The sequence below is a fragment of the Echeneis naucrates genome, chromosome 7 (assembly GCF_900963305.1).
Source record: "Echeneis naucrates chromosome 7, fEcheNa1.1, whole genome shotgun sequence".
Classification (NCBI taxonomy): Eukaryota; Metazoa; Chordata; class Actinopteri; order Carangiformes; family Echeneidae; genus Echeneis; species Echeneis naucrates.
This window is the reverse complement of record NC_042517.1, coordinates 1,056,980-1,081,524: the sequence shown is the minus strand read 5'-3', so window position 1 is coordinate 1,081,524 and position 24,545 is coordinate 1,056,980. Positions and strand designations below refer to the sequence as shown.

The 24,545-nt window shown below is 47.1% G+C and overlaps 1 protein-coding gene across 1 annotated transcript in view; it reads right to left on the bottom strand.

Annotated features, from left to right (window-relative positions):
* The window catches only part of lama5 (laminin, alpha 5), a 53,212-nt gene that overhangs the window by 13,994 nt on the left and 14,673 nt on the right, over positions 1–24,545 (bottom strand). Inside the window, exons 3-37 of the mRNA XM_029505779.1 lie at positions 20,431–20,548; positions 18,883–19,001; positions 18,298–18,468; positions 17,484–17,581; positions 12,264–12,379; positions 10,925–11,043; positions 10,756–10,846; positions 10,536–10,670; positions 10,397–10,459; positions 10,183–10,323; positions 9,531–9,668; positions 9,161–9,295; positions 8,022–8,156; positions 7,637–7,774; positions 7,431–7,483; positions 7,163–7,262; positions 7,002–7,054; positions 6,800–6,905; positions 6,610–6,709; positions 6,264–6,420; positions 4,879–5,008; positions 4,624–4,766; positions 4,355–4,458; positions 3,939–4,092; positions 3,683–3,846; positions 3,136–3,244; positions 2,868–2,965; positions 2,575–2,788; positions 2,338–2,464; positions 2,111–2,250; positions 1,849–1,964; positions 1,549–1,760; positions 1,138–1,339; positions 396–540; positions 176–316 (exon numbers count right to left, since the gene is read on the bottom strand). Of these exons, the coding sequence (XP_029361639.1) occupies positions 176–316; positions 396–540; positions 1,138–1,339; positions 1,549–1,760; positions 1,849–1,964; positions 2,111–2,250; positions 2,338–2,464; positions 2,575–2,788; positions 2,868–2,965; positions 3,136–3,244; positions 3,683–3,846; positions 3,939–4,092; positions 4,355–4,458; positions 4,624–4,766; positions 4,879–5,008; positions 6,264–6,420; positions 6,610–6,709; positions 6,800–6,905; positions 7,002–7,054; positions 7,163–7,262; positions 7,431–7,483; positions 7,637–7,774; positions 8,022–8,156; positions 9,161–9,295; positions 9,531–9,668; positions 10,183–10,323; positions 10,397–10,459; positions 10,536–10,670; positions 10,756–10,846; positions 10,925–11,043; positions 12,264–12,379; positions 17,484–17,581; positions 18,298–18,468; positions 18,883–19,001; positions 20,431–20,548 (4,485 nt within the window). The remainder of the gene's footprint in view (positions 1–175; positions 317–395; positions 541–1,137; positions 1,340–1,548; positions 1,761–1,848; positions 1,965–2,110; positions 2,251–2,337; positions 2,465–2,574; positions 2,789–2,867; positions 2,966–3,135; positions 3,245–3,682; positions 3,847–3,938; positions 4,093–4,354; positions 4,459–4,623; positions 4,767–4,878; positions 5,009–6,263; positions 6,421–6,609; positions 6,710–6,799; positions 6,906–7,001; positions 7,055–7,162; positions 7,263–7,430; positions 7,484–7,636; positions 7,775–8,021; positions 8,157–9,160; positions 9,296–9,530; positions 9,669–10,182; positions 10,324–10,396; positions 10,460–10,535; positions 10,671–10,755; positions 10,847–10,924; positions 11,044–12,263; positions 12,380–17,483; positions 17,582–18,297; positions 18,469–18,882; positions 19,002–20,430; positions 20,549–24,545) is intronic.

The following is a 24,545-nucleotide window of genomic DNA, read 5'->3' as shown; positions in this document are numbered from 1 at the left end:
ATGAAACCCAGCTTCTTCTGTCTGGGTGAAGGTTCATATTCGTCAGAGTTGTGTTTAAAATGTGTATGTGATGGCCTCATCTGACTGTTAAGAACGTAATTGTTGCTGCAGGAGAGCGTCAAAGTGTTTATCCTCCAGATGTGGGAGAACACACAGCTGGAGCCGTGTCCGTCACCTCAGTGCGTCTCTTGTCCGAGCTGCGACAGCGGTCGGTGGCGCCGAAGCAGAAGCAGCTGGTGCAGCCCTTCGGATTGGTCGGGTCCAAGTGGAACGTACCGACTCTGCACTGATCGCAGCGAGAACCCTGAACGTTCTCCTGCAGACACACAGACAGATATCAGCATGTCAGTCTGAACTCACTGTGTGTGTGTGTGTGTGTGTGTGTGTCGTCACACCTTGCAGAGACACTGTCCCGTGAACGAGTCACACACTTCCTCTTCAGTTCCCGCCTCATTGCAGTCGCACAGCCTGCAGTTGGGGTAACCATAGAAACCAGGAGCGCAGCGGTCACACTGACGGCCGACGACGTTGTTCTTACATCTGGAACAACAAACACGAGAATCACAAGTAAACAACAAGTCTGAAAACCGACAAATACAAATCTGTCACAACCTTTGACCTCTGAACTAAAATCTACTGCCCACATCTACAATCAGATGAAATGTGTGTGTTGATGCCAGCTGCTCAGATCTGAAAGCCTTCAGGCAGAAAAATGCTTTCGCCTTTACATCCTCGTCTTGTTAACACAAAGCAGACACATTCCTGTGTGCGTGCCTTTGCGTGTCTGTGTACATTTGTGCTTGATTGTGATTAACGTTTATTTTGCATATATATCAGGCTGTGAGGACTTCCTGAACTTTGATGTCACAACAAAACCTTCCAGTTCATCAGCCTGATGTTCAAATAATCACTAAAATGTCAGCCCTTCAAAATAAAACAGAGAAGTTAGAATATGGAACTTTAAAGGAGCCAGTGAGACGATTTTCGATCTGGCTGTTTTCATTCTCCTTCATCTTCTTTTATTTGAAGCAACGTCACACATCAAGTCTGACCTTTGTTATCTAAACAGTATTTACGGACGTGTTCTACACGTGTGCTGAGTGCTGAAGATGATGAATGACTCCTCCAGCTGCTCACCTGCACTGTCCGCTGAGTGTGTCGCAGCTCACATCGGTGGAGACGATGCCGGGCCGGGAGCAGTTGCAGACCTCGCAGCCGACCACCGGGTGGCAGCCAAACGTCTGCGGCTCGCACTGTGTGCACTCCGGCTGCAGAGTCCTCGGAGGGCAGATACAGTCGCCGGTCACCGGCTCGCACAGCCTCGAACCGCAGTTACAGGCTGCAGACGAGGACGGTCACAGTTACACAGCAATCAAATCATAACAAAGTTACAGAGCAGGTCCAGACCAACAGATCCCCCATGAGCAGGAAAAACAGGTCCCAGCCTGGGGGGGTCCTGCCACGACCGGTTAGGTTGAGAGAATGAGAGCAGGAGGAGGAGAGAATAAAAGTCAGAAAGGAACTGGAACAGAGGTGTGACGGACTCACGTCTGCAGTTGGGGAATCCCCAGTAGCCTGTGGCACACATGGAGCAGTCTCGGCCAATCACGTTGGGCCTGCAGCGGCACTGACCGCCGAACGCCTCGCAGGTGTCGCTCTCGGCTCCGACTTCGTGACAAGCGCAGGGCAGGGCCCCGTTGTTGAAGAAGGCCGACAGAGACACGGCCGAGCTGACGCAGAACTTGGAGGCGGTGGCCGGGCTGAGACAGGAAGAGAGGTGTTACTTCAGAGGAAAGGTCATCAAGAGTGGAACGGCGTCCGCGGCTCGTTCTGGACTCGGATACGTACCTGATGTGGAAACTGTTCTGGCCGCAGTTGCTGATGAAGTCGTACGATTTGTCCAGCGGCTCCTCGCTCAGGTGACCGGAGCTGTAGCTGGACTGAGGCACCACCAGGACGTAGTCCTGCAGACACAACACGTTAGACAGCAAGAGCAGGTGGGCTCAAAATTTAAATGAACCTCATGTAGATTCAGCCGACATGAAATCTGGTTTTATTTTGAAAATATTCTAATATTTAAAGCAGAGAAGACACTCGTCTTAAAGCTCACCAGCCACAGAGTCTTCCCTGCTGGGATCTGCACCATGATGAAGACCTGCTGGTCCGTCACGTCCAGGATGATCTGGTTCTCCGACACCAGGACGTTCCGGCAGCCGTACGCGTGCGGACAGAAGGAGGCGTTGGCGTGACCTTAAGATGAAAATTCAGATCTATGAAACGTGTTTTCAGGAAGTCACGGCCGTTCGGTCCTCCTGGACCATGATGCATCACTCTGACCTTGCCAGATCCGTCCTCCGTTGATGAAGACCTGGACCGGGTAGGTGGGGTGGAGGGGCTGGTGGTAGTGCAGAATGAAGACGTAACGGCCCAGACTGTGGACACGGGTGGAGAACACTGCTGCATTCTGGGAAAAAGAAAGACAGTCCTGATCCAGGTTTTCTTTGCTCCGTCTCAACCAAAACCAGAAAGTTCACTTGAAGTGCAGTTCTGTTCCTCCTGTTGCTGCCTTCGTACCTGCAGCGAGTCCAGCCTGACGTGCTCGCCGGTGTCGGCGGCGTGGGGGGGTCGCTCTCCTCCGCTCCAGGCCGACTGGTCCCTCGGGTGGGAATGCAGCGGGGGGGCGGCGGCGGGAGAGGCCAGCAGGGGCTCCTCTGTGGACGACCTCTGCCCGTCCTTCAGGACCAGAGAGTCTGACGGGGTCTGGAAGCGGGAGGGGGCGCAGGAGGAGCTGCAGGGGGGGCAGAGGACAACATGAGGACATCTATAGGACAGCTTTCACACGTTCGGATCTCCAGCCGCCGTCTCACCTGTCGGGGGAGAACTGGCCGTGGGTGCTGATGCAGTGGACCTTCGGCTCCACGTACTCTGTGGTGAACTGGTCTTTGGGCACCAGGTGGACTTTGTGCTGCACGACAAAGAGACAAACACGTCAGTGAAACTACGATCTGATTCATCGGACAGACGTCCAAAAACTGATAAACGTCGTGGTGCCTTCAAAGTCAGGAAACGTTCAGCTCTGAACCGTGAGCTTCACCGGAGCGCGTCATGTGACCTTATCTATTTGACCTTCCTCACCAGGAAGAAGCTGGCTCGGTCAGAGATGAGCTGAACCTCGGCGTCGGCTGGGAGGGAAAAGACGGCCACTCTGTTCTGTGTGTCGATGGCCACGGCTCGACACAGGAAGCTACACACAGACACACACAGACACACAGTGATTAGGAGCTGTTGACACACTCAGACAGTGACAGTAAACTGTGAACCAGCTGAGTCCACATCAACTCTTCTTCCACTAATTTAACGAGATAATGAGTTTTTCTTTTGGTTTGTATGTAGAAAAAAGTGTCAAAATATTTCTGCTCATACATCCTGAAAACAGAATCTGTCTGATCACTTTTATTTTTGCGTTCATCACAAAGATTTTTTTTCATGCTTCTCGTTTGAACTCTATATTTTTGTGTTTTAAATTCTCCGTCAGTCCAGCTGTTCAACCTGATTACCTGAAGTTTGCTTTTTCAGTGTAAATCCAAAACATCTGTATAAAAGTGTGGGAAATCACTAAACGTGTTTAAACGTGATGCATTAATGGAAGTTTATCTCCCCTGACCCGGGTCCGGGATCGTACCTGTACTTGCAGTGCAGCAGAGTCACGCTGTGCCGGTGCGTCCGTGATCCCGGCGTGTTGACGGCGACGGACAGAGTTTGTGGCAGCTCCTCCTCAGAGGAATATTCCACCACCAGGACGTAATCGCCCGCAGACGGCAGACGGGTCTGCAGCTCCACGCTGATCTGCAGCAGAAAGGGACATTTTCCCATAGACTTGAATGCAATCCCTGACCTCCCTGATGCGAGCGGCCCCCCGATGGATGTCTATGACTTACATCGTAGCCGCTGCAGACCGCCATGTCCGGGTGGCGCGGGGTGACCCTCTCGGTCGGGCAGGGGCGTGGCAGATGGTTGTCATGGCGGCAGCTGGCGTCGTTTCCAGAGATGGAGGGGAAAGAGTCGAGGGACAGATATCTGTACAGGAGACAGCTGGAGGGACAGAGAGACCTTTTCGTGATCCGAGTTTGACTTTAAATAAAAACTTCAGCTCGCCTGAGATGAATGTTCTTCTGCCAGCTGAGTTTGATTTGTCAAAAAATATCACGATCAAATATAACAGATGGATCTTCCAACAGGCTAGCTGTTTCCCTTTGTTTCCAGTCATTATGCTAAGCTAAGCTAACTGCCTGCAGCTTCAGCTGTAGCTGGTGTCATGACATTTTAATTTATGAATGGATTTAATGAGACGTACTTCTGGCTGGCGTCGGGGGCGGAGCTGTAGCTGCAGGGCTCTGTGACCTTGATCTGCAGGATGGGAGCTTCGTAGTAGGCGCTGGGCAGCAGGACCAAATAATCCTGAAGGTCAAACAGCGTTATTGTGGAAATGAACAGCAAACACAGAAAACATGAACTCCTGCTGATGTTCATGGGAGATCGTGTAAATTTACAAACGCCACAGATTTCCTCCTCGGATGGATAATTGTGTGCTCTTCAGGCCTGAAGGATGAAAAGGTGTCTCACCAGCAGGATGCCCTCGGCCTCGATCACCACGGTCCAGGTTCCCGGGTTGAGGACGAACGGCTCCACAAAGTTATTCTGGGGGACGTTGACGAAGGTCGGCTCCACGCTGGGGGCGAAGACGATCTGTTTGGTTTGTTCAGAGCCTGAAAACATTCAAACCAACAGAGAGAAAGAGTTCAGACAGAGAAATAAAATAAGCAGAGAGACGGTGTTACAACAAAACACTCAGCTGCGCTCCGATTGGTGGAGACCTACCTCTGCGGTTCACCTGATAGGCTGTTATTTTACCGCTGGAGGTGGCGCCTTCAGGGTTTAGGTACCTGAGGATGAAGCGCGTCAGATAGACGTCCACCTCGCTCACATAAACCTGAAGCTTCACGGCCGTCTGAGGGCGAAGCGAGGGAGGAACAGGAAGTGGAGGTGAATCTATTTATTAGCTTTAGCGTTTGTTTCTGAGCTGATCTGTGGCCGCACGAAGGACAGAGGAGGGACAGAGCAGAGGCCGCCACCGACACAAACACCTGTCCGTCCCCAGACTCACCTGGGACAGGTGAGACAGAAAGACAGCGTCCTGGAGAGCTAAAGGGCGTGCAGGTTTTTTATCTCACGGTAGTTTCTGGTGATTAAATGATCCATGTGAGCAGAACTGTGATATTTTCTGTGTAAAATACACATTAAAAGTGCATTTTTTCCCCATTGATGCTAAAAATCGAATGAAAATCCAACGTTTCGTTGACTCAGTCCTCAGATTCACGTTTTAACTTTGCTTGTTTCTGTTTGAATTGATGCGTCTGCTGTTATATTCACAGTATTTTATTGTTGGTATATTCTGCCCTGTCTAATATTCATCAATAAAACGTTTGTTCGTGGGATAAAACCCAAAAAAAAAAAAAAAAAACACCCACATTTCTGGAATAAATCAGCAGTTATTCCATCTGAAGCTCTCGGTATTATTTTCTGAATGGGTTCTTGTTCTTTGTTGTCTCTTTTGTTGGTTTCTGCTCTTCAGGGAAAAATGGAGTAGAGATAATCTTTGGTTCTAATCCTGAAATAAAAAATTAGGATGATGGTCGTTAATCCCACTTACAGTTCCCACAGAAGGAGCTCCAGTCTTCCTCTACCACCGACACCCTGCCCCGAACATCTGACCCCCCCCAGTTGGTGTAACACAGCACCACATGGAAAAGGTCCGGAGAGCTGACCGACACCGACACCAAGACCTTGGACTGCCGAGGAACCGCCGAGCAAGGCAGCAGCAGACAGGAGGAGAGAGAGGAGAGGAAACACCCACAGACGGAGAAACAAGCCAGAAGGAAAAACCTGAAGAGCGTCACCAGCAGAAAAACCTTCACCCCACCCAACCCTCCTCTCTGGATTCACATCCGTCAGCAGGGATTTAACCTTTGAGATGTGAATCCACTGAAGAGAAATGTGCCAAAGATCCAAACAAACTTTTCTAATTCATGCAGGAAGATAAAAGTCGGGCCACAGTCATGGAAATAAGCACAAACACAAAATGAAAATACACATCTTCGTTTTTTTGCCAATTACGAAGAAAAACTGATTACATGTAATAAATTTAGAATAAATAAATAAATAAAATAAATTTGAAATTCTGGGGGGTCGAACCGGGTTCCTACCTGGATGGGGGACATCTGAGCGTAACCTCTCCAGCTGAAGTCTTTGAACTCCAGACGGTCGTAGCCGAAGCGAACGGGTCGTCCGTCCAACATCGTCCCCTCCTCGATCTCAAACTTCAGGTGGTGCAGGTCTGGGAAGTAATGATCCGGACGAGGTCTGAAAGCACAGAAACATCAGGACCGGCTCCTGGTCTGGATTCTTCAACCTCATTTTAAAAAGGCGTTAAAGGTTATTTTTGTCCAAATTTTTCTTTTATGGCTTTTTACTCCAAATAAGTTTTTTTATTCTGTTGTAGTTTCTGAATATTTTCATTTGTTGCTGTAATGAAGCTGCTGTGAAACTCACAGGTTGCATTTCGCTCCTTCCACGTTTGGTCTGCAGCGACATCGGCCGCTCTTCTCGCCACAGGACTGACCCGCCGAACCGCCGATGTCACACTGGCATCCTAAACACACACACACACACACTCGAGGGTGAACGGTGGCGCCGCAGCAGGAAACACGAGCCGGCAGCATCACAGCCCACACACACTCACCCTGACAGCCGAAGTAGCTGCTCTCCTGCAGGCTGTAGAAGCCGTCCTTACAGGTGGAGCAGGTGCCGCTGCAGACGTTGGGCTTACAGGGACACTGACCCGTTTCCTGTCCGGCACCAGGCGGGAAAGGTTCGGGTTAGGATGAGGACAGGAAGTGAGAGAGTCATCACAGTGGGCCGATGCTCAGAATAAAGATGCTCACCTGCGCACACTCTGCAACGCCACTCAGAGTCCCAGCAACATGACACTCACAGTCTGCAGGAGGCGGACGCACAATCACCGTTCAGGAGAGGCATTCATCTAATAGGTCATGACCTCAGGTGTGTGTGTGTGTGTGTGTGTGTGTGTGTGTGTGTGTCTTACTGGAGCATCCCTCCGGAGTGTCCGGAGACAGATTCCAGTACAGAGGTTTACATCTGTTGCAGGCTGGACCCTCCACGTGGAGACGACACTCACACTGACCCTGAGCCAGAAAAACAACAAGCAAACCAGTTTGTACTGTGAACATCAACAACAACAACACACTTTTCATTTCAGAGGTATTAAGGCTGAGCATCTCTGCTGCCGTCAGATGATCTTATCGAGTTTGAAGAATAAAAATCATTAAAATAAAGAAACCTGCAACGCTCACCTGCGGAGGCTGCACCGCATTCTGTACAGAGCCAGCCGGGTGACACGACCCAGCTTCAAATGACAAAAAAAAATCATCAGCAGACGGATACAGGTTCTGATCACTTCGATTCGATATGGATTTTATACAGCAGTGGACAATAAAACACGTTGGGATGTGTCTCAGTAACTGAAGCTGTTAATTTTCCCGTATGTGTGTGTGATCACCTTGGCAGTTGGGGAAGCCGTAGGATCCGTGAGCACAGCTGTCACACCTCAGGCCGACCACGCCGGGCCGACACGCACACTGTCCGGTCAGCTGATCACAGCTGGAGTAATGAGAGCCGCCCGGAGAGCAGCGACAGGCTGGAAAACACAAACACACAACAGCTGATTCACAAACACGGGATGGAAAACATTTGGACTAATTAAGATTCAACTACAGAACAGTTTGTCTGTAAAGAGACACAAACTGCCAGATTAGAAAAAAATTTTATTTTAGGCTTCAGGTCTGTTTATATGTTAACTTGTAGAAAACAGATTATTGGATGTTCTGTTATAATTCTACAACCGGATGGTTTAACAAAGAAGAAGAGACGCTTCAGAGCCTTACGTGTGCAGCTGGGGTAACCATAGTAACCAGGAGCGCACTGGTCACATGATGCTCCGCTGAAGTTGGGCCGACAGTGACAGAGACCTGAGGCGGTGCAGCTGGAGTCCAGTGAGGTACGAGGATCACAGGAGCAGACTGACGACAAAAGAAGGAAGAAGATTCCTTTATGGGCAGTTTGTGTCATATTTATCTCTTTTTGGAGGAGCGTTTGTTTCCCTCCTGGAAACATCGACCTCTCCATCACTGTTTTCACGTTCAGTGTTGAACTTTGACATCACAGGAGGCGTTAGTCGTGCTCCGATCAAAGTAGAGATGTGACGGACGGTCTTTGCCTGACTGTCTATATAAATCATTTAACTTTATCTCCATTTCACCATAAAAACACCTCCCTTTTTGATTTTTGTTTGTCTTTTGGGTCCAATGTGTTGAGAAAAGGTGAAGGACATTTATTAATATCGTCATATTCATGTAAAACCTCACAGATCGACTGTTCCGCTGTTTGACTGCGTTTAGATCCAGACCCGTTCTGAGTCATAAAATTTAACAGAGTGCTCCGACAGCTCAGAAGGAGTGTAAAGTTAACCGTTTCCATCTGAGTCCACACGTGTCCAACAGCACATCACAGCTGTTTTCATTACAGCAATACAGATGCTTTTAATTTGACACTGTGTGTGTGTGTGCGTGTGTGTGTGTGTGTGTGTGCGTGTGTGTGTGCGTGTGCGTGCGTGTGTGTGTGTGCGTGTGTGCGTGTGTGTGTGTGCCTGTGTGTGTGCGTGTGTGTGTGTGTGTGTGTGCGCGTGTGTGTGCGTGTGTGTGTGCATGCGTGTGTGTGTGCGTGCGTGTGTGTGTGCGTATGCGTGTGCGTGCGTGCGTGTGTGCGTGTGTGTGTGCGTGTGTGTGCGTGTGCGTGCGTGTGTGTGTGTGTGTGCGTGTGCGTGTGTGTGCGTGTGCGTGTGTGTGTGTGTGTGTGTGTGTGCGTGTGCGTGCGTGTGCGTGTGTGTGTGTGTGTGTGTGTGTGTGTGTGTGTGTGTGTGTGTGTGTGTGTGCGTGCGTGCGTGCGTGCGTGTGTGTGTGTGTGTGTGTGTGTGTGTGTGTGTGTGTGCGTGCGTGCGTGCGTGTGTGTGTGTGTGTGTGTGTACCTTGACAGTTGGGGTAGGAGTGGAATCCAGACCGGCACTGTTCACATCGCGGCCCCTGAAACTCCGGTTTGCACAGACAGACTCCGGACGGATCGCAGACTTCAGGCAGAGAACCAACTGAACTGCAGCCACAGACTGGGGGGGGGCAGGAACAGACAGGAGGGGGGGTATTAATCAAATATAACCATTTCTGTCACATATTGTGTAATATGTCTGAGCTGGTAAATATAAACATTTAAGATAAATGAACTTCAGTGATTATTGACTGAAAACACACAGAAACTAAAATAATAGTCAGACGCAGATTATCGCGGATTAATCGTCTATATTTTTGTTGATGTCTGCGCAGAGCGAGGAGCAGCTGACTCACGCTGACACAGCGGGTAGTTGAAGTATCCCGGCGCACACTGATCACACTGCTGGCCCTGAAAACCGCTTCGACACACACTGTGGCCCGTCACCAAGTCGCATGACCCGTCCAGACAGCCGGGACCCGAGCACTGACAGGCTGCGCACACACAGACACACAAACACACACAGTTTACCATGCCAGCTGACCAAAAGTGTAAAAGTAAAAAACTATTTACGCCGACTAACACTTGGTGGAATGGCGTTTACTCAGGAGTTTGTCTGTGTGTGTCTTTGTGTGTCTGTGTGTGGTGACTCCTGGGTGGCAAACATAAACGAAGCTCCTGGTATTTCTGGCACCTTTTGTGCGTATTTGTGTTTTTGTCTCAGTGGGTGTGTGTGTGTAACAAGTGTTTCACAATCCTAAACACGCAACACTTGAAAAGCTGCAGCTGCTGACTTTAATGGCTTCCAATGTGAAAGTGACAATAACGTGATTTTTCATTTTCATTGGAGCTTCATCAGAATCATTTTTGTCTTCACTCCTTAATCCGGTTTTACAGCTGCGCATCATTTACATTGATAGAAAAAATTCCTTCATTGTTTGTCATTTAAACTTCTTGGGTCCAAAAAATATTTAAATCAGCTTCTTTTCAGTAAATTCTCCGTCTCACCCTGACAGTTGGGTCCGTAGAAACCTGGAGCGCAGGTGTCACAGTGGTCGCCCCTGAAACCGGGTTTACACACGCAGGTTCGAGTCCGGGGGTCCGGTCTGCACGAGTTGTCCACCGTGCCGGCTGCGCTGCACTCACAGTCTGCGGGGAGAACAAACACGGAGGTGAGAGGTGGGATGGTTCCTCCGTTACTCCGGCTGCTGAGGGAACTCACTGATGATCTCTCCGGCCGGTTTGGCCTCTCCGTTGTTGTTGTTGGAGGGAAACGTGGGGACGGCTGCGGGAGAGAAAAGTCTGATTAGAGATGAGTTCATTCGTTCTCCTTCTGTGGTGGTTGTGCTGCCGTCACTCACGGTAACAGTCGGGGAAGTTGACAAAGCCGCCGGCGCAGGCGTCACAGTTCTCTCCGGTGTATCTGGGTTTGCAGAAGCAGCGTCCGGTCAGATCCTCGCACGTCCCGTCGGTGAACTCGGAGCGACAGTCGCAGGCTGCAGGGAGACAGACAGGAAGCTCACTTCAGCTCTGCACACGGTTCACCTTTACGTCTGTTGGATGGAGGCGACTGTGACTCACGTGAGCAGGCGAGCGGGGAGTCGACGGGGTGTTCAGGGGACCTGTAGTAGGTGGGGATGCAGCGCTCACAGTTGACTCCGGTGGTGTGATGCTGGGAGGGGAAAGGTGAGACGTCGGTCACTTTGCTGAAACCGAACGGAGCAACGTCACACCGGACGGTGCCTCTTACCTGGCAGTTGAGACAGACTCCGCCCCCGCGGTGGTGACCGTGGATGTCGAGGCTCCCTCTCCTCTGGTCGACCTCGGGGTCGTAGTAGCAGTCAAATGAGTGACGGTGACAGTTACAGGCTGAAACACAAAACAGGCAGACGTGAAACTCGCAGCTGCACATCTGGGCTTCTGTTTCCGTTTCCATCAGAAGACATATTTGTAGTTTTAAGAGCCAAAAATCATCCCAGTGTAGTTTTTCATCTCATCTGTGACTCTACAGCAACACAACACTTGCTAAGATGTGCAGACAACGAACCACAATGTTGATCAAAGACTGCAGCATCTTTTGGTTTGACCTTGTTGAGCCGAGATAGAACAGCAGCTTTCTGACATTGAAACCCTCAAACTGAAGTTCACTTTCAAAATGTTCTCTTTGTAACAAATTATAACAGAAACGGACTGAAATGAGAGAAGCTGTGATTAAAAACACTTCAAGGTCCTGGAGCGTATCCCAGCATGCAACAGGAGCAGGCGCTGCAAACATAAATGTGCGTTTTGATTTTCTCTGTTTTAATAAATAATCCTCGTCAATCTGATGTTTTACAAACCGTTTGTTCCTCTGTTAACGTGAAGAGGAGGAGGAACAGGAAGGATAAGAAATAAAAGGTTTGCATGTTTTCCGTCCGTTCCGTCAGGCAGGTCTCCGTCTGAGCTTCACTTCCTATCAGGTTGACCTTTTCTCTCGGTCCTTGTTTAAATATAACTGCAGCTTTGATAACGGACGACTCTCATGTAAATATAACCAGCGTTTTGATAACGCCAAGTTCACCAGACAGACTCAAATGCAGCACCGTCAAAGAGTAACAGGTCGTTTCAGGCCGACATCAAACTTCTAATCTGATAATCTGGATGAAATAGAAATCAGTCGTTGGTAAACAGCTCGGACCTTAAACTGAGAATTAATGAGACAGAAACAGAAAACAGAAATAAGGAATATCCATCTGTTTGGTCCGAATCACCTGATTTCACAATTTGGAAAAACAAAAGTGCATTTTTTATAATAGTTTATACATTTTCTTTTGTGTGTATTAATTTATATTAAGACAAAAGTGAATCCAGCAGGTCACCAAAAAAGTTTGAAGTTTAAAAGAAACAAGAGAGGGAGAGTTCTATACTTCAGTTTCCCTCTAAATGATCATCAGGTCGTATTTCAGACCAGAAACTCATCAGGGAGGAGCGGGGACATTTTCCCATAGACTTCAATATGAGGGAGGAGACTGATGGTCAGTAGTGTTCAGACACATTTTGTGTTTTTGTGACTCCAGATATGAAATCGTCATCATTAACTGTGCACTCACGTTCACACTCGTTGGCGCTGTAGGTCGTGGCTGGTTTCCATGGTAACTGGTTGTAGCCGGGGCAACACTGGTCACAGGAAACGCCGCAGGTGTTGTGCTGACAGTCACACTGTAGCCTGCAGACGACGACGACAACAACAACAAAAAGGAAACATAGACAACAAACTATTTAAGTCAGATTTTTCCACTTTCACAGTGTGAGACACACACACAGACACACAAAGGCCTGTGGTGTGTATCTATCTCAGCCGGTTGTGTTTTGGGAAAAACATCATTTGAACCTTTCGGGAAAGTTCACATTCTTCCACTTCGTCAGCAGCTGACAGATTCACCGGAGCTTTAACGGGATTAGTGTGAACCTGCAGACCTCCGAGCCCCGCCCCCGTCTGACAGGTCACATGACTCAACAACCTGTTTTTTTCTGGAACTCTTTGCTTTGTTGTGACATCACGAAGTCACAGGAATCCTGACAGCTGGTTTCATGAAAAACAAATGAATGTCCACATTCTCAAGTGCGTACATTCAGACAGAAAAATCTCTTTTCTTGCAAACGGAGGGACGAGATAAGCAGCTGCTCAGGTCGTATTTGTTGTTGAAATGAGGTTTAAAGCAGTTTGTATCTGAGCAGGACTTCTCTGTTGTGTTTCAGCTGGCTGATTGTGTTATCACATCACTCCCTCACTTTAATTCAGTCGCTCCCTCGTGTGTCTCAGCTGCGCTCAACTTTTCCAGGAAATGACTTTCAATGGAGCGCTTCCACCCAGAATTCACTACTTCCTGGTTCGAGCAACCTGCTGCTTCCTGCCCACAAGACCGTTCAGCCGAAGCTTTCTGTTTCCTTAAAATCTAGAATTGTTCAACAGTTGTTCAAACTTACAGTTACAGTAAAGTCAAAGGTCTCGACTTTATCACTTTATCACTGAGTTTTATTTTGGAGGGTTCACAATCAGACGAAAAATATATTTGTGGCTTTGAGAAACTCCGGTTTTACATCTCTTTTCTCTCTGGAGCTCCAGGAAGAGAGACCAAATCCACGATTGGATGGAAGGGTGTGGGTGGGCGGGGCTTGGGGGGCAGTTGTGACATCACAAAGTCCCAGAAGTCCTAACGGCTGGTTTTAAAGCTCAGTTTCTGAATACAGACTGAACATTTCCCTGAAGACCAAGACCTTCAAACCTTCAGTTTTAATCTAGAACCTCGACCTGATTTGGAGTCAAAGACCACATGGAGGTCTACGTTTATACCGTCTGGACCTTTGGACCTTTGGACCTTCAGACCATCTGGACCTTCAGACCTTCAGACCTTCAGACCTTCAGACCTTCAGACCTTCTGGACCTTCTGGACCTTCAGACCGTCTGGACCTTCTGGACCTTCAGACCGTCTGGACCTTCAGACCTTCAGACCTTCAGGACCTTCAGACCTTCAGACCTTCTGGACCTTCAGAGCGTCTGGACTTTCAGGCATTCAGACCTTCTGGACCTTCAGACCGTCTGGACCTTCTGGACCTTCAGACCTTCTGGACCTTCAGACCGTCTGGACCTTCTGGACTTTCAGACCTTCAGACTGTCTGGACATTTAACTTACTTAACTGGCGCTCTGCTGTCAGAGACAGCGGCCCCGTCAGTGTTCACCGCTGAGCAGAGTTAGATGTGAGTGTTTAGACTGAAGCTGCTGAATTTCAGCTCCACATCGTTTCCTGTGTCTGCGTCTGTCAATGTTTGGAGAAGACGAATGTGGACCGGTTTATTTGTCATATCTCTGAAGTTGCGTGCAGACTTTCACATCATCTGCCTGCCCTGACATGAGCTTCTGTGTATTCTCCTTTTAATCGACTGTCACGGTTGGAGGCATTTAAATGGCTCTAATTGTTTGTGTCAGGTTTCACATGTAGTCTGGCTTCTCTCCCTTTTTGTGGCATTCGAGGGATTTAAACCATAAAGGTAATAAAACACACTTCTGTGGGAGATCTAATACATGCTTATATCTTCTGTCACGTTGATGACATCACAACAGGCTCCATTAAAACAGACAGACATAACACAACTAATGGAGACTCTCTGCCTAAGTGACAATGAGGGTCATACCTCAGTGTCGCCATGAAGTTTGGCTTTTTTTAAGGCGCAATAATCTGACCTTTTGATCATTGTCTGTGGTCAGATTGTGGGCGGGGCTTGGGAGAGGTGACTTCTTTGTTGTGACATCACAAAGTCCCAGGAGTCCTGTCGGCTGGTTATAAGGCTTGGTTTCTGAACCTGGATCTGATTTAGACTTAGACAGAACACCGTCAGGTTTGTTCTCCTCGACATTTGGCTTCAGTTTTCTGCATCACCTCCAGTTCAGAAATATCTGGGCCCTCCATTAGCACAGCTGGTGCTGCTGCAAATGTATTCCAGCGTAATGGAGTCCGAGTTGGCGTGTGTGATTATGAATTGCGGGAAGTGCGTTTCAGAGAAAGCTGACTTTTCCTTCGGGGTTCACGAAGGTGTCGGGACAATCACTACACAACAGGAGGAACTTTGTGTTTGTGTTACAGCTGCTGAAACTCTGGACAGGTGTTGTTTTTGTACGAGATCAAAATGAGCTTTTACAGTTTACAGCATCGGCAGGATAATCAGTTCTGTTTTTGTGTGTTCACGATGGCAATAATGCTGCAGAGCCGAGGAGCAGGCTTTAATAAACACAGACACACTTTGGCATCCAATCCTATTAAGTCCTGCATCGTTTATACTGATTGTGAAAATGTAAAAAAAAATCTACAATTTGAGACTCGAAAAGGAGCATCAGTTTCATCAGTCACACTTTGGCTGCTCAACTGATCGATATTTTTGATTTATATTTATATTGATATTTTCAACCTCCAAAGAAACGCTGATGTAATTGATGATTTTTAAATTATAATCCCAACAACACTGAACCTTTTCCTAAATGTGGGACAGCGAGGGGAGCGGGGAGTCGGACGGGAGGACGCCTGTTAATAGATGTTGACATTTAGACCTGAGAGCTGTTCACCGTCAGCTGTGATCCGGGAATATTTCACTGAAAGCTGCAGCACGAACGGCGCAGACGGCTCGGAAAGAAAAACGGCAGCACTTCACCTTCAGATAAATCTGACTGGCTTCAGACTCGTGACTCATCCAGGAATTTCACACATAAAACAATGATCGACCTCTGCAGGAAAAAGTCATTGTGGTGAGATGAGTCCTTTCAAACATTTTAAAGGACTCTTTAAACTTGTGAGTGGAATTCAAACAGTTCCAGATGGGTGTAAATAAGTGATTTGGAGGGAATGCCGGCCTTTTAAACACCGAGGGGAAGCTGGATCGATCTGGTTTTCCTGATGTATGAAGGTTGAAAGTCACGTCGCTGCGGCGGTGCGGGTGGTGTTTCATGCGTGCAGGTGGTTGACTGATGGGAGCGCCGGGTGAGGAATTCAAATAAATCCCTCCTGACCTCATCAAGCGTTTGGAGATACAGAGTCTGGTTTGTGTCAGAGAGCAGGAATGTGGAGCCGCCGGCTGAAAACCCCCGGTCCTGGTCTGGACTGGGTCCGGAGTCCAGCAGGTGATGAAAACCTGCTGCGGCCTGCAGCTGCACCGCTGACATCATATCAGCGTCAGAAAAGACTTCTGGGAGTTGATGCTGATTTAAGGTTTTGTGTTATTTGTGTTTCATTGTCGTTGTTTAGAGCAGCTGTTCAGAATCATTTCACCAACTTCTCCGTGGCCAGTCTGTCGGCCATCTTGGTTTTTTGAAAACAGATTTGGAGGAGGTGAACTCCTCCCCCGTAAAATCCCTCCATGAGCAGCAGGTAACATCACAGGAGTGTGTGTGTGTGTGAGTAATGATGGCTTATTGCTAAATACCCCCCAGCCTCAAGTTTCTGTAGCAACACACACATACTGAACAAACACACACACACACACCTGCCTGTACGATGCAATCCACAGACACACAAACTTACAGCCACACGCATTCAGACATATTATTACATTAATCACATGCTGCCCACTTCCCCTTTTCATGAGACCTATACTTATCTGGAAATTCAAACACACACAGATTATGAACACGCACTAAGCGAGCCCCTTCTTGTTTCAGCAGTAAAACTGACATAAAGAGCAGAAAGTCCGAATCAGAAACGTTTCCACCTCCAGATGTTTCTCTTCCATTCCCTGATTTCCCATCAGCCTCCTCTGTCCGTCACCGGCTCCTCCACCCGCCCAGCCGAGCTAATCGCAGTTTTTCCCACAGCTCGTTTCCCTCCGACACCTTCAGCGGGTCGACTGTTCGTGCAGGAAGAAGTTAAATAAGTCTTTTGTGTTGCCTAATAATTAACGATGTATCGACAACTCAACACAAATCCGTTTAGGTTCCATCACATCACGCTGAGGTGAAGAATGGAAAATGAAAAAGTTTTGCTGGATTTGAACAGAATTAAAAGTCCTGAATTAAAAGTCTGCAGGGAGGAGCGCCGATCAGGACAAACGGAAAGCAGCGTGCTGTTTGTTTTTATTAGTTGTCACCAATAAAAGTCTGACGGGAAAGCAGATACTTCTGAGGCGAGATGGACTCACGCTGAGTCTCCACAAACAGAAGACGGTTCTCACTCTGTCTTATTTCACTTCGTGTGTTGGAACAAAGGTGTGCAGCTGTATTTACTGACGCTGACGACAATTTAACCCCCCAACTTTGATCTGAAGCTTTATTAGCTTTATTAGAGTTGTAGACGACTACGTCGCTGCTCCAGTTGGACACACACACACACACACACACACACACAATTCCATCACAACAACGTCTGTGAACCATGGCAGTGCTGTCTGATTGTGTTTCTGTGTGTGTCTGTCTGAGTGTGTTTCTGTGTGTGTCTGTCTGATTGTGTTTCTATCTGATTGTGTTTCTGTGTGTGTCTGTCTGAGTGTGTTTCTGTGTGTGTCTGTCTGTGTTTCTATCTGATTGTGTTTCTGTGTGTGTCTGTCTGAGTGTGTTTCTGTGTGTGTCTGTCTGTGTTTCTATCTGATTGTGTTTCTGTGTGTGTCTGTCTGAGTGTGTTTCTGTGTGCGTCTGTCTGATTGTGTTTCTGTGTGCGTCTGTCTGATTGTGTTTCTGTGTGCGTCTGTCTGATTGTGTTTCTGTGTGCGTCTGTCTGATTGTGTTTCTGTGTGTGTCTGTCTGATTGTGTTTCTGTGTGTGTCTGTCTGAGTGTGTTTCTCGTCTTACTTGTACGGATCGTTGGGGTCCTTGGCGTTGCAGGCCTCGGCGTGTCCGTTACACACACAGCGTCCTCCAATACTGATGTCTTTGATACTGTAGTAATACTGTGGTAACACAACAATGACACAACATCAGTTTGTGTTATCAGCCGGCAGCGTTTTGTGGTTTTCATCACTAAAGGAGCAGATAGACGTCACTCTGACCGCTGTAGGGTCAATATGGTTAGCTTATCTTAGCTTAGCTTAGCATAATGACCGGGAAGAGCTAGCCTGTCTAAAAACACTAACACTCATTAATTAGCACTGTAGCTCTTTGGTCAAATGCTGGTAGGTGGATTTATGCTAAGCTAGGCTAAACATGACCTGACTGAAGCTTCCTAATATATCAAAACGTAAAAAACAAACCGCTAACAAGAAAAATAAAGCTCCCGACACAAACTGAGGGAGGAAAGTGAAAAATGGGGGTTAGATAATGAAGCTTATGCTAAGCTAAGCTAAGCTAATTACCACCTGGCTCCAGCTCTGTAGGTTTTAGGGTTAGGAAGGAATAAAATCATTTACAAAGCAGACATTTTCTTTGATTTCTTCAGCCGTAACAAACAGTTTTTAATATTTTTCTCATTTGAGCATTGTACTTTAAATTTGAATTTAAACGTTACACGTACAGAAACACACAAGCGGCTGATATTTAACAAAAGGTGCTCTTTGTTCTGAGCTTCAGTTTTTAAGGAAGAATATTTCAAATATAAAAGCTGGTCTTTTAAATTTCTCGGAGCTCTAGATGTGGGCTCAGGTCCCTTCGGAGCTCAGCTTTATCCTACCCGGCGGGTGACCGTGGGGTCTCGGAGGGCTTTGCCCATCAGGTGACCCAGCAGCGTGTTGGTTCTCAGGAAGCGGAGCCGGATGTTGGTGGCCTTGGTGAAATCCCTCAACACCGGCGAATAGGAGAAGTTCATGGCCCCCGGACGCCCGTTCACCAAAGACACCACGATCTGAGGAAGGTGACCAACTAAATCAGGAAAGGCTAATGATGCGACGTCGGCAGTCAGGATGACTCTGTACGGGATTTAATCTGGATTTGACAAAGCTGCTTCCCCTCTTAGTTTTAGTGACGGATTGTTTCTTCATACGTTTCAAAAAGGTGAAATAGAATGAAAAGTATCAAGCGTAGAGAAAACTGTATATAAATAGTCAGCAGTTTGATGTTACAATACAATTAAAGTAGATGAGACAAAAACAGGAAGTGAAGGTTCGAATCTATTTATCGATCTAGAAAATGTAAAAAAGCTGAAGAGGTTAAATAGTGAATTCTTCTTTAGTAGTTCTTGTGTTTTGATCAGTTAAGAGACCAAATTTCCAGTCGATTGATTGATTGATTGATGGATTAATTGACTAATCAAACGAACCTCTCCATTTTCCAGCGGGACGATTCGAGAGTATTCGGTGGTGCAGACGATGTCGTCGTCGTTGTTGATTCTTTCGATGGTTCTTTGTCCAAAACGCTCGATGCAGTCCCTCTTTGAAGCTGCCAACACACACACACACACACACACACACACACACCAATGACAGAACAGCAGAGAAAGGGGGAGTGAAAAAAGAGAAAAGCTTATAATCAGTTGAAACGGTGTTCTGGGAGACGTGATGATCCCTTCATGTTCAACTTCCATCCTGAGGTATTTTAATGACGCGTCTCACTGTGATAATTAGAGGAAGTCCTGGTCTGGTCCTGATCCACGTCTGTGTTTTACTCAGCGGTCGTATTTAAACACAGCACAGCTGGAATCCACCGACCGCTGAATCTGAGTCCAAACTGTATTTAAAGGTGTCAGTGGAATAATGACTACAATTCCACATTCCAATGGGACCAATCACCAGTTTGTTATTAATATATTTCTTTGTGTGGTTAATTAACCGTTTCGACATCTAAAGAAACTGATGTTTAACCAGTTTGTCTGTGAAGCTAAAATATCCCAAAAGAAACAACAATTACGACATCTGTGATTGTGATCGCCTTTTCCCAGATAATAAAGTTGATTTGAGGCCGACACTCTTATTAAATTATAGTATTATTATTAAATAGAAATGATGATATGTGACAAGGTGTATCAGGAGAGATCCTGAGCTTTGAGGTCAAAGGTCAGGGACGGTCTCACAGGGCTTTACTTCCTGTTACGCTTCAGTCACACAGACAGATGGAGCTTTTCAGTTTATCTCAGATTCGTCCTTGACACAGAACACACGATGGTTCGAGGTGGCGAGGGGAGATTTCATGGCGCCGTAGCGTCACAATGAGGCTCAGGAGTCAGGGAATCTGTTCGAGCTGCCGGGCCGGAAACAGAATCAGAGGTCGGAAACGCTCTCTCTTCTTTTTACTGAGAGTTCAACTTCTCACAGCGTTCGATGTGACGAACAGCAGAATGGGCCGAGGTGAACGACGTCACGTTTAAGGATACGAGATTAGAGCTGTCAATCAAACGACAGCAGACACCTGGAGCTGCTTTCAACAACATTAATGCCATCTCATTATGTGGGAACACACACACACACACACACACACACACAGGTGAAGTCGACCCCCTCCCCCTCATCTTCATGCTGCGGCCTGTTGTTGGCTGACATGCCTGGAATTCCCCCTCTAGCTCATCTTGATTGACAGCTGCCAGAGCCAATCAGCTGCTGCTCTATGATGTAATCCCCCCCCCCAAGCCTCCAACCTGACCAACGATCCAATCAACCAATCAGCCGCTTGCCCTCGGGGGGGGGGGGGGGGGGGCAGCCTCATTCCTCAGATTAGAGGGAGAATCAAAGCTGCCCTCGGGGGGAAAGGGGGAAATGATGCTGATGGAATCTGACTCGGTTCGGTCGTGATGACCCGACATCAGGAATCAGACGTAATCCACTGTAAAGGTGAACACACACACACACACACACACAGGCATCCTTCTACTCACAGGCGAAGTACTGCCAGGGCTGGTAGGTCTGACCGAAGTTGATGGATCTCTCCAGAACCCAGAGGTCCGGCCGGGGGGAGTTGGCGAACTTTATCAGCACGTAGGCGACGTGGAAGAGCTGCAGAGACACAGAAGAAGAAAATCTGAGCGGATTGTTCACAGAAATGAAAACATCGCAGCAACAACAAAAGGGACAGAAAAGATGAGACAGAAATGGAAGGATCAGAGAGGAAATGAATCAGGAAACGAAGGAGTTACTGAGCAGAAAAAAGGGAAAAGGTGAAGAGGATAGTAAAGGAAAGAAAGCAGAGAAGAAGAAACCGTCAGATAATTCAGGTGACCCCTGAAACTTCACTGATGTTTTTGGAACTAATGAACAGCAGATGTTCCCTCATCTCTCTTTCCGCTCACTTGTCATCCTTCCTTCATTTCCTGAACGGCCTGAAGCTCAGATCACAAACTGCTCTCAGGGGTCCAAAAACTGTCTTCAAACAGTTGAAACCGTGAAGCTGAACGCACATAACACGATACAAATCCCTGTGTGTGTGTGTGTGTGTGTGTGTGTGTGTGTGTGTGTGTGTGTGTGTGTGTGTGTGTGTGTGTGTGTGCCGAGTATGAGATGATTCCTGTGATAACTAAAGCTCTCTGGGATTGTTCTTCTGGGAGAGAAACACTGAGCTCAGCTGTCTTCGATATAAAGAGAAACACTGCTGAATCCCAAAAGTAGGAATATAAATGAAACACAATTAGCAGAAGTCACATGACCCACTCAGACTCATTAAGCCCCGCCCCCACACTGACTAATCACCCACCTTAATTATCTCTTTATTTTTCTCAAAGTTACTCATCTTTTATTCTTTTCTGTTCAAAATTTGGATTTGATTCTGTTTTGCTGCTGTTTAGATTTTCAAAATGATCTGTAAATAAATATCATCATCAGTATTTATGTGTTCATGAATTTTGGATTATTTCATGATCTTAATTTGAACTGACAGTCGATGTGTTCTGCTCATAATGTTAAAATATTCAGTAAAACACCAACATATATGAAGAAGAAGGTTTGTGCCATTGAGAGAACAGGCCACACACACACACACACACACACACACACACACACACTACTTGATCAGTGTGGAATGCCAACAATGTGTGTGTGTGAACGAAAGGAAGATGATGATGGAGTCAGTTTTTCTCTGTTAGCATTAAAATTAAAATACCTGGAACCAAAACAATACTAGAAGAAAGAAAACTCTGATTCAGGGTGAAGATCAGAGACACAGACAGGTCACGTGACCAGACGGGTCACATGACCTTGGGACCGGTTGTCTCGGTCGGTGCCCTTTAAAATCAACACAGCATCATTTTAACATCTATTTCTGCGAAAATTCCAGAGTTGCTGTTTCAGGATTTTTTTCACTTCAGATAAAAAAAAAAGAACCTTCCGGTATTTTTGGACACACATCAGGATCTGTCCACTGAGAGAACTCCAACCAAACCTCCTTCAGATCTGAGGAACCAAACAGTGATCAGCTTTAAGAATAAAGACAATCAGCTGCAGCGTCACGAGCGGCCACCGGTCACCATGGCAACCTGCCGCCGCACTCATGTGCATTACAAAATGCACAAGAAAACTTTATGTGAGCCGCACAAAAAAGACACAAAATCAACAACAAAACTTTCTGTCTGCTGCACACACACACGGACTCTTTCTGGGATTTATGGATTAGTAGTGGCCAAACAGCCGTTACTATGGCAACGGGTCAAACTGACTCAGATCTCAACTCTGTGGCCTCGAAGACGACAGGATGATTTATGATGAGCGGTGAGGACAGAAGGACAGAAGGACAGAAGGACGGAAGGACGGAAGGACAGAAGGAGAGGAGGGAGGACGGATTGGTTAGGAAGCTTAAGGCCACAGGAGGAAATGCAGGTTTATTAGAAACGTGTAGAAGTTTGAAGGAACCTCATTTAGGATACGTGAGCAGTTGGAGGAATGCAGGTGTGTGTGTGTGTGTGTGTGTGTGTGTGTGTGTGCGTGTGTGTGTGTGTGTGTTTGTAGCCCCCTGGCTGGTTTAATAATTCTACACATTCCTTGGTGGCACCACATTCCCGGAGCCTCAGGTAACCATGGAGATAAGACGGGGGACATTAACAAAGGGACAGAGGGAAGGACAGAGGGAGGAAGGGAGGACATGTGAAGTCTAAACTGGTTCAGTAAAAGTTTAAACTGAACGACTGGAGCTGCTCAGTTTTCTGTGATTGATTCTGATGAACGAATTTCTACCTCAGGCACGATAAAGATCTGGATCAGGACCAGAATCTAATCAGGCTCAAACACAAACTGATCTCTGTGATGATGATGTGTGTCCAAACCTAAACACAGCACGTTTGTGTTGTTAAAGCTTTGATTGTCAGTTTGTGCGTCTCTGATTGGTTGATTGATGATTAAATGAAGTGAGTGTGTGACGTCCGACAGGCCTCTGAACGCAGCACGGACAGACGTTCTGGTGTGTGTGTGTTTTTGGTGGACGGGCAGAACAAAGAGATGTGTGAGGGAACGTGTCGAGAGGTGGAGGGGGGACGGGCCCAGAGGAACGATGGTGGCGCTGTGGAGAAAGGGGCGGAGCATGAAAGGACCTGTCCGTCATCACCTCAAAGAGCATTAATTAGATTAGATTAGAGCTGATCAGAGTCTGTAATTGACAGAAGACGAATAAAAGCAGCAGATCTTGACGTGGAACGACTGAGAGGAGAGTTTGGCCAGAAAAAAAAGAAATCAGACTGAAGCTACTTTGGAAAGAGAAGCGTTCTTCTGTGTCCGATGAGCGAAAACATTTCTGATGAAACAGATATCGTGTCGTAGCTGCAGTGAAACGTTCCACCTTAAATCCATTCTGACTTCTTATTATCTGCCTGCTATCAGTCCGTCAGTGTCTGATGTGTCTCTGCAGGAAGATCCAGTGGAGCCAGACTGAAACACACACACACACAGAGGGTCATTTATTCCTTGTACAGTCTATCCGGGTATCTGTGTGGAGAGATGGCAACTGCTGTGTGTGTGTGTGTGTGTGTGTGTGTGTGTGTGTGTGTGTCAGGCTTGGACAGCTCCCAGAGAGCGAAGGTCATTCTTCACATTCCAAGTCAATCTCAGTGTCTCAGTTTTGTACCTTTCCTTCTTTCCTTCCTCCCTTTCCTAATCCTCCCCACATGCTTCTCTCTCCCTCTTCATCTTCATCTTCCTCTCGGTCCATCCTCCAATCCTTTTACTTCAGAATGATTCCTTTGTTGTTGAGCCTTCAGTGCGTCTGAAGTTTTACTGACGGTGAGAGAAACTTCAGCTGGTGTCGTTTTATTTTGAAAAGCAGCATTTCCTCCTCGTCAAAAGCTCGATCCGTTTTTACGGAACAAGAAGCTTCAAACGTGTCATCTGTTCACCTGCAGCTTCCGTTTGTGAGTTCAGGGCTGAAAACTGAAGAGTCAGCGTTGTTAAAAATCCTCTGCAGCAGGTCAAAGAGCGTCCAAACAAATAGAAAAGTTCATCTAAATTTCTATCCGAGCCCCCACCGTCCCCTCCCGTCTCTCTTAGGATTTGGAAAGCTCCATCGACTCGCCCTGTTGGATTCCAGGACAGAATTCCCAAGAAAAAATCCTCACAACTGGTCTCACATGTTGGTGAGAGCATTTTGTGTCAGTTTCAGGTTTCACCGTTAAAACGTTTCTTTTTGAGAGCCGTCCGTCCATCTGTGAGACGACATATTTACACAGAGTCATCTGATCTTATGGAACGACGGTGGCCTGAATCTGCTCAGTTATTATTGAAGGAAGGTCGTACGTCATATATAAAATCTGTGCACGAGGAGAAAGGCCACGCTGACCTCAGAGGAACAGATTCACTCCTGCAGGTGAGATTCTCGTGAAAAATGATTTCACCGTAACATCTATAAGCCTTTATCTTATTTTAGGTTAAGAGGGAGAGGGACGGACATTTTCCCATAGACTTCAGTACAATCTGACTCTGCAGAACAATTGCCACACATTTTGTGTCCGATTTTGATTTCCACATTAAGAGTGAACAAAGAAAAAGGAGAAATAAGCCTGAGTCAAGTCAGACTTCT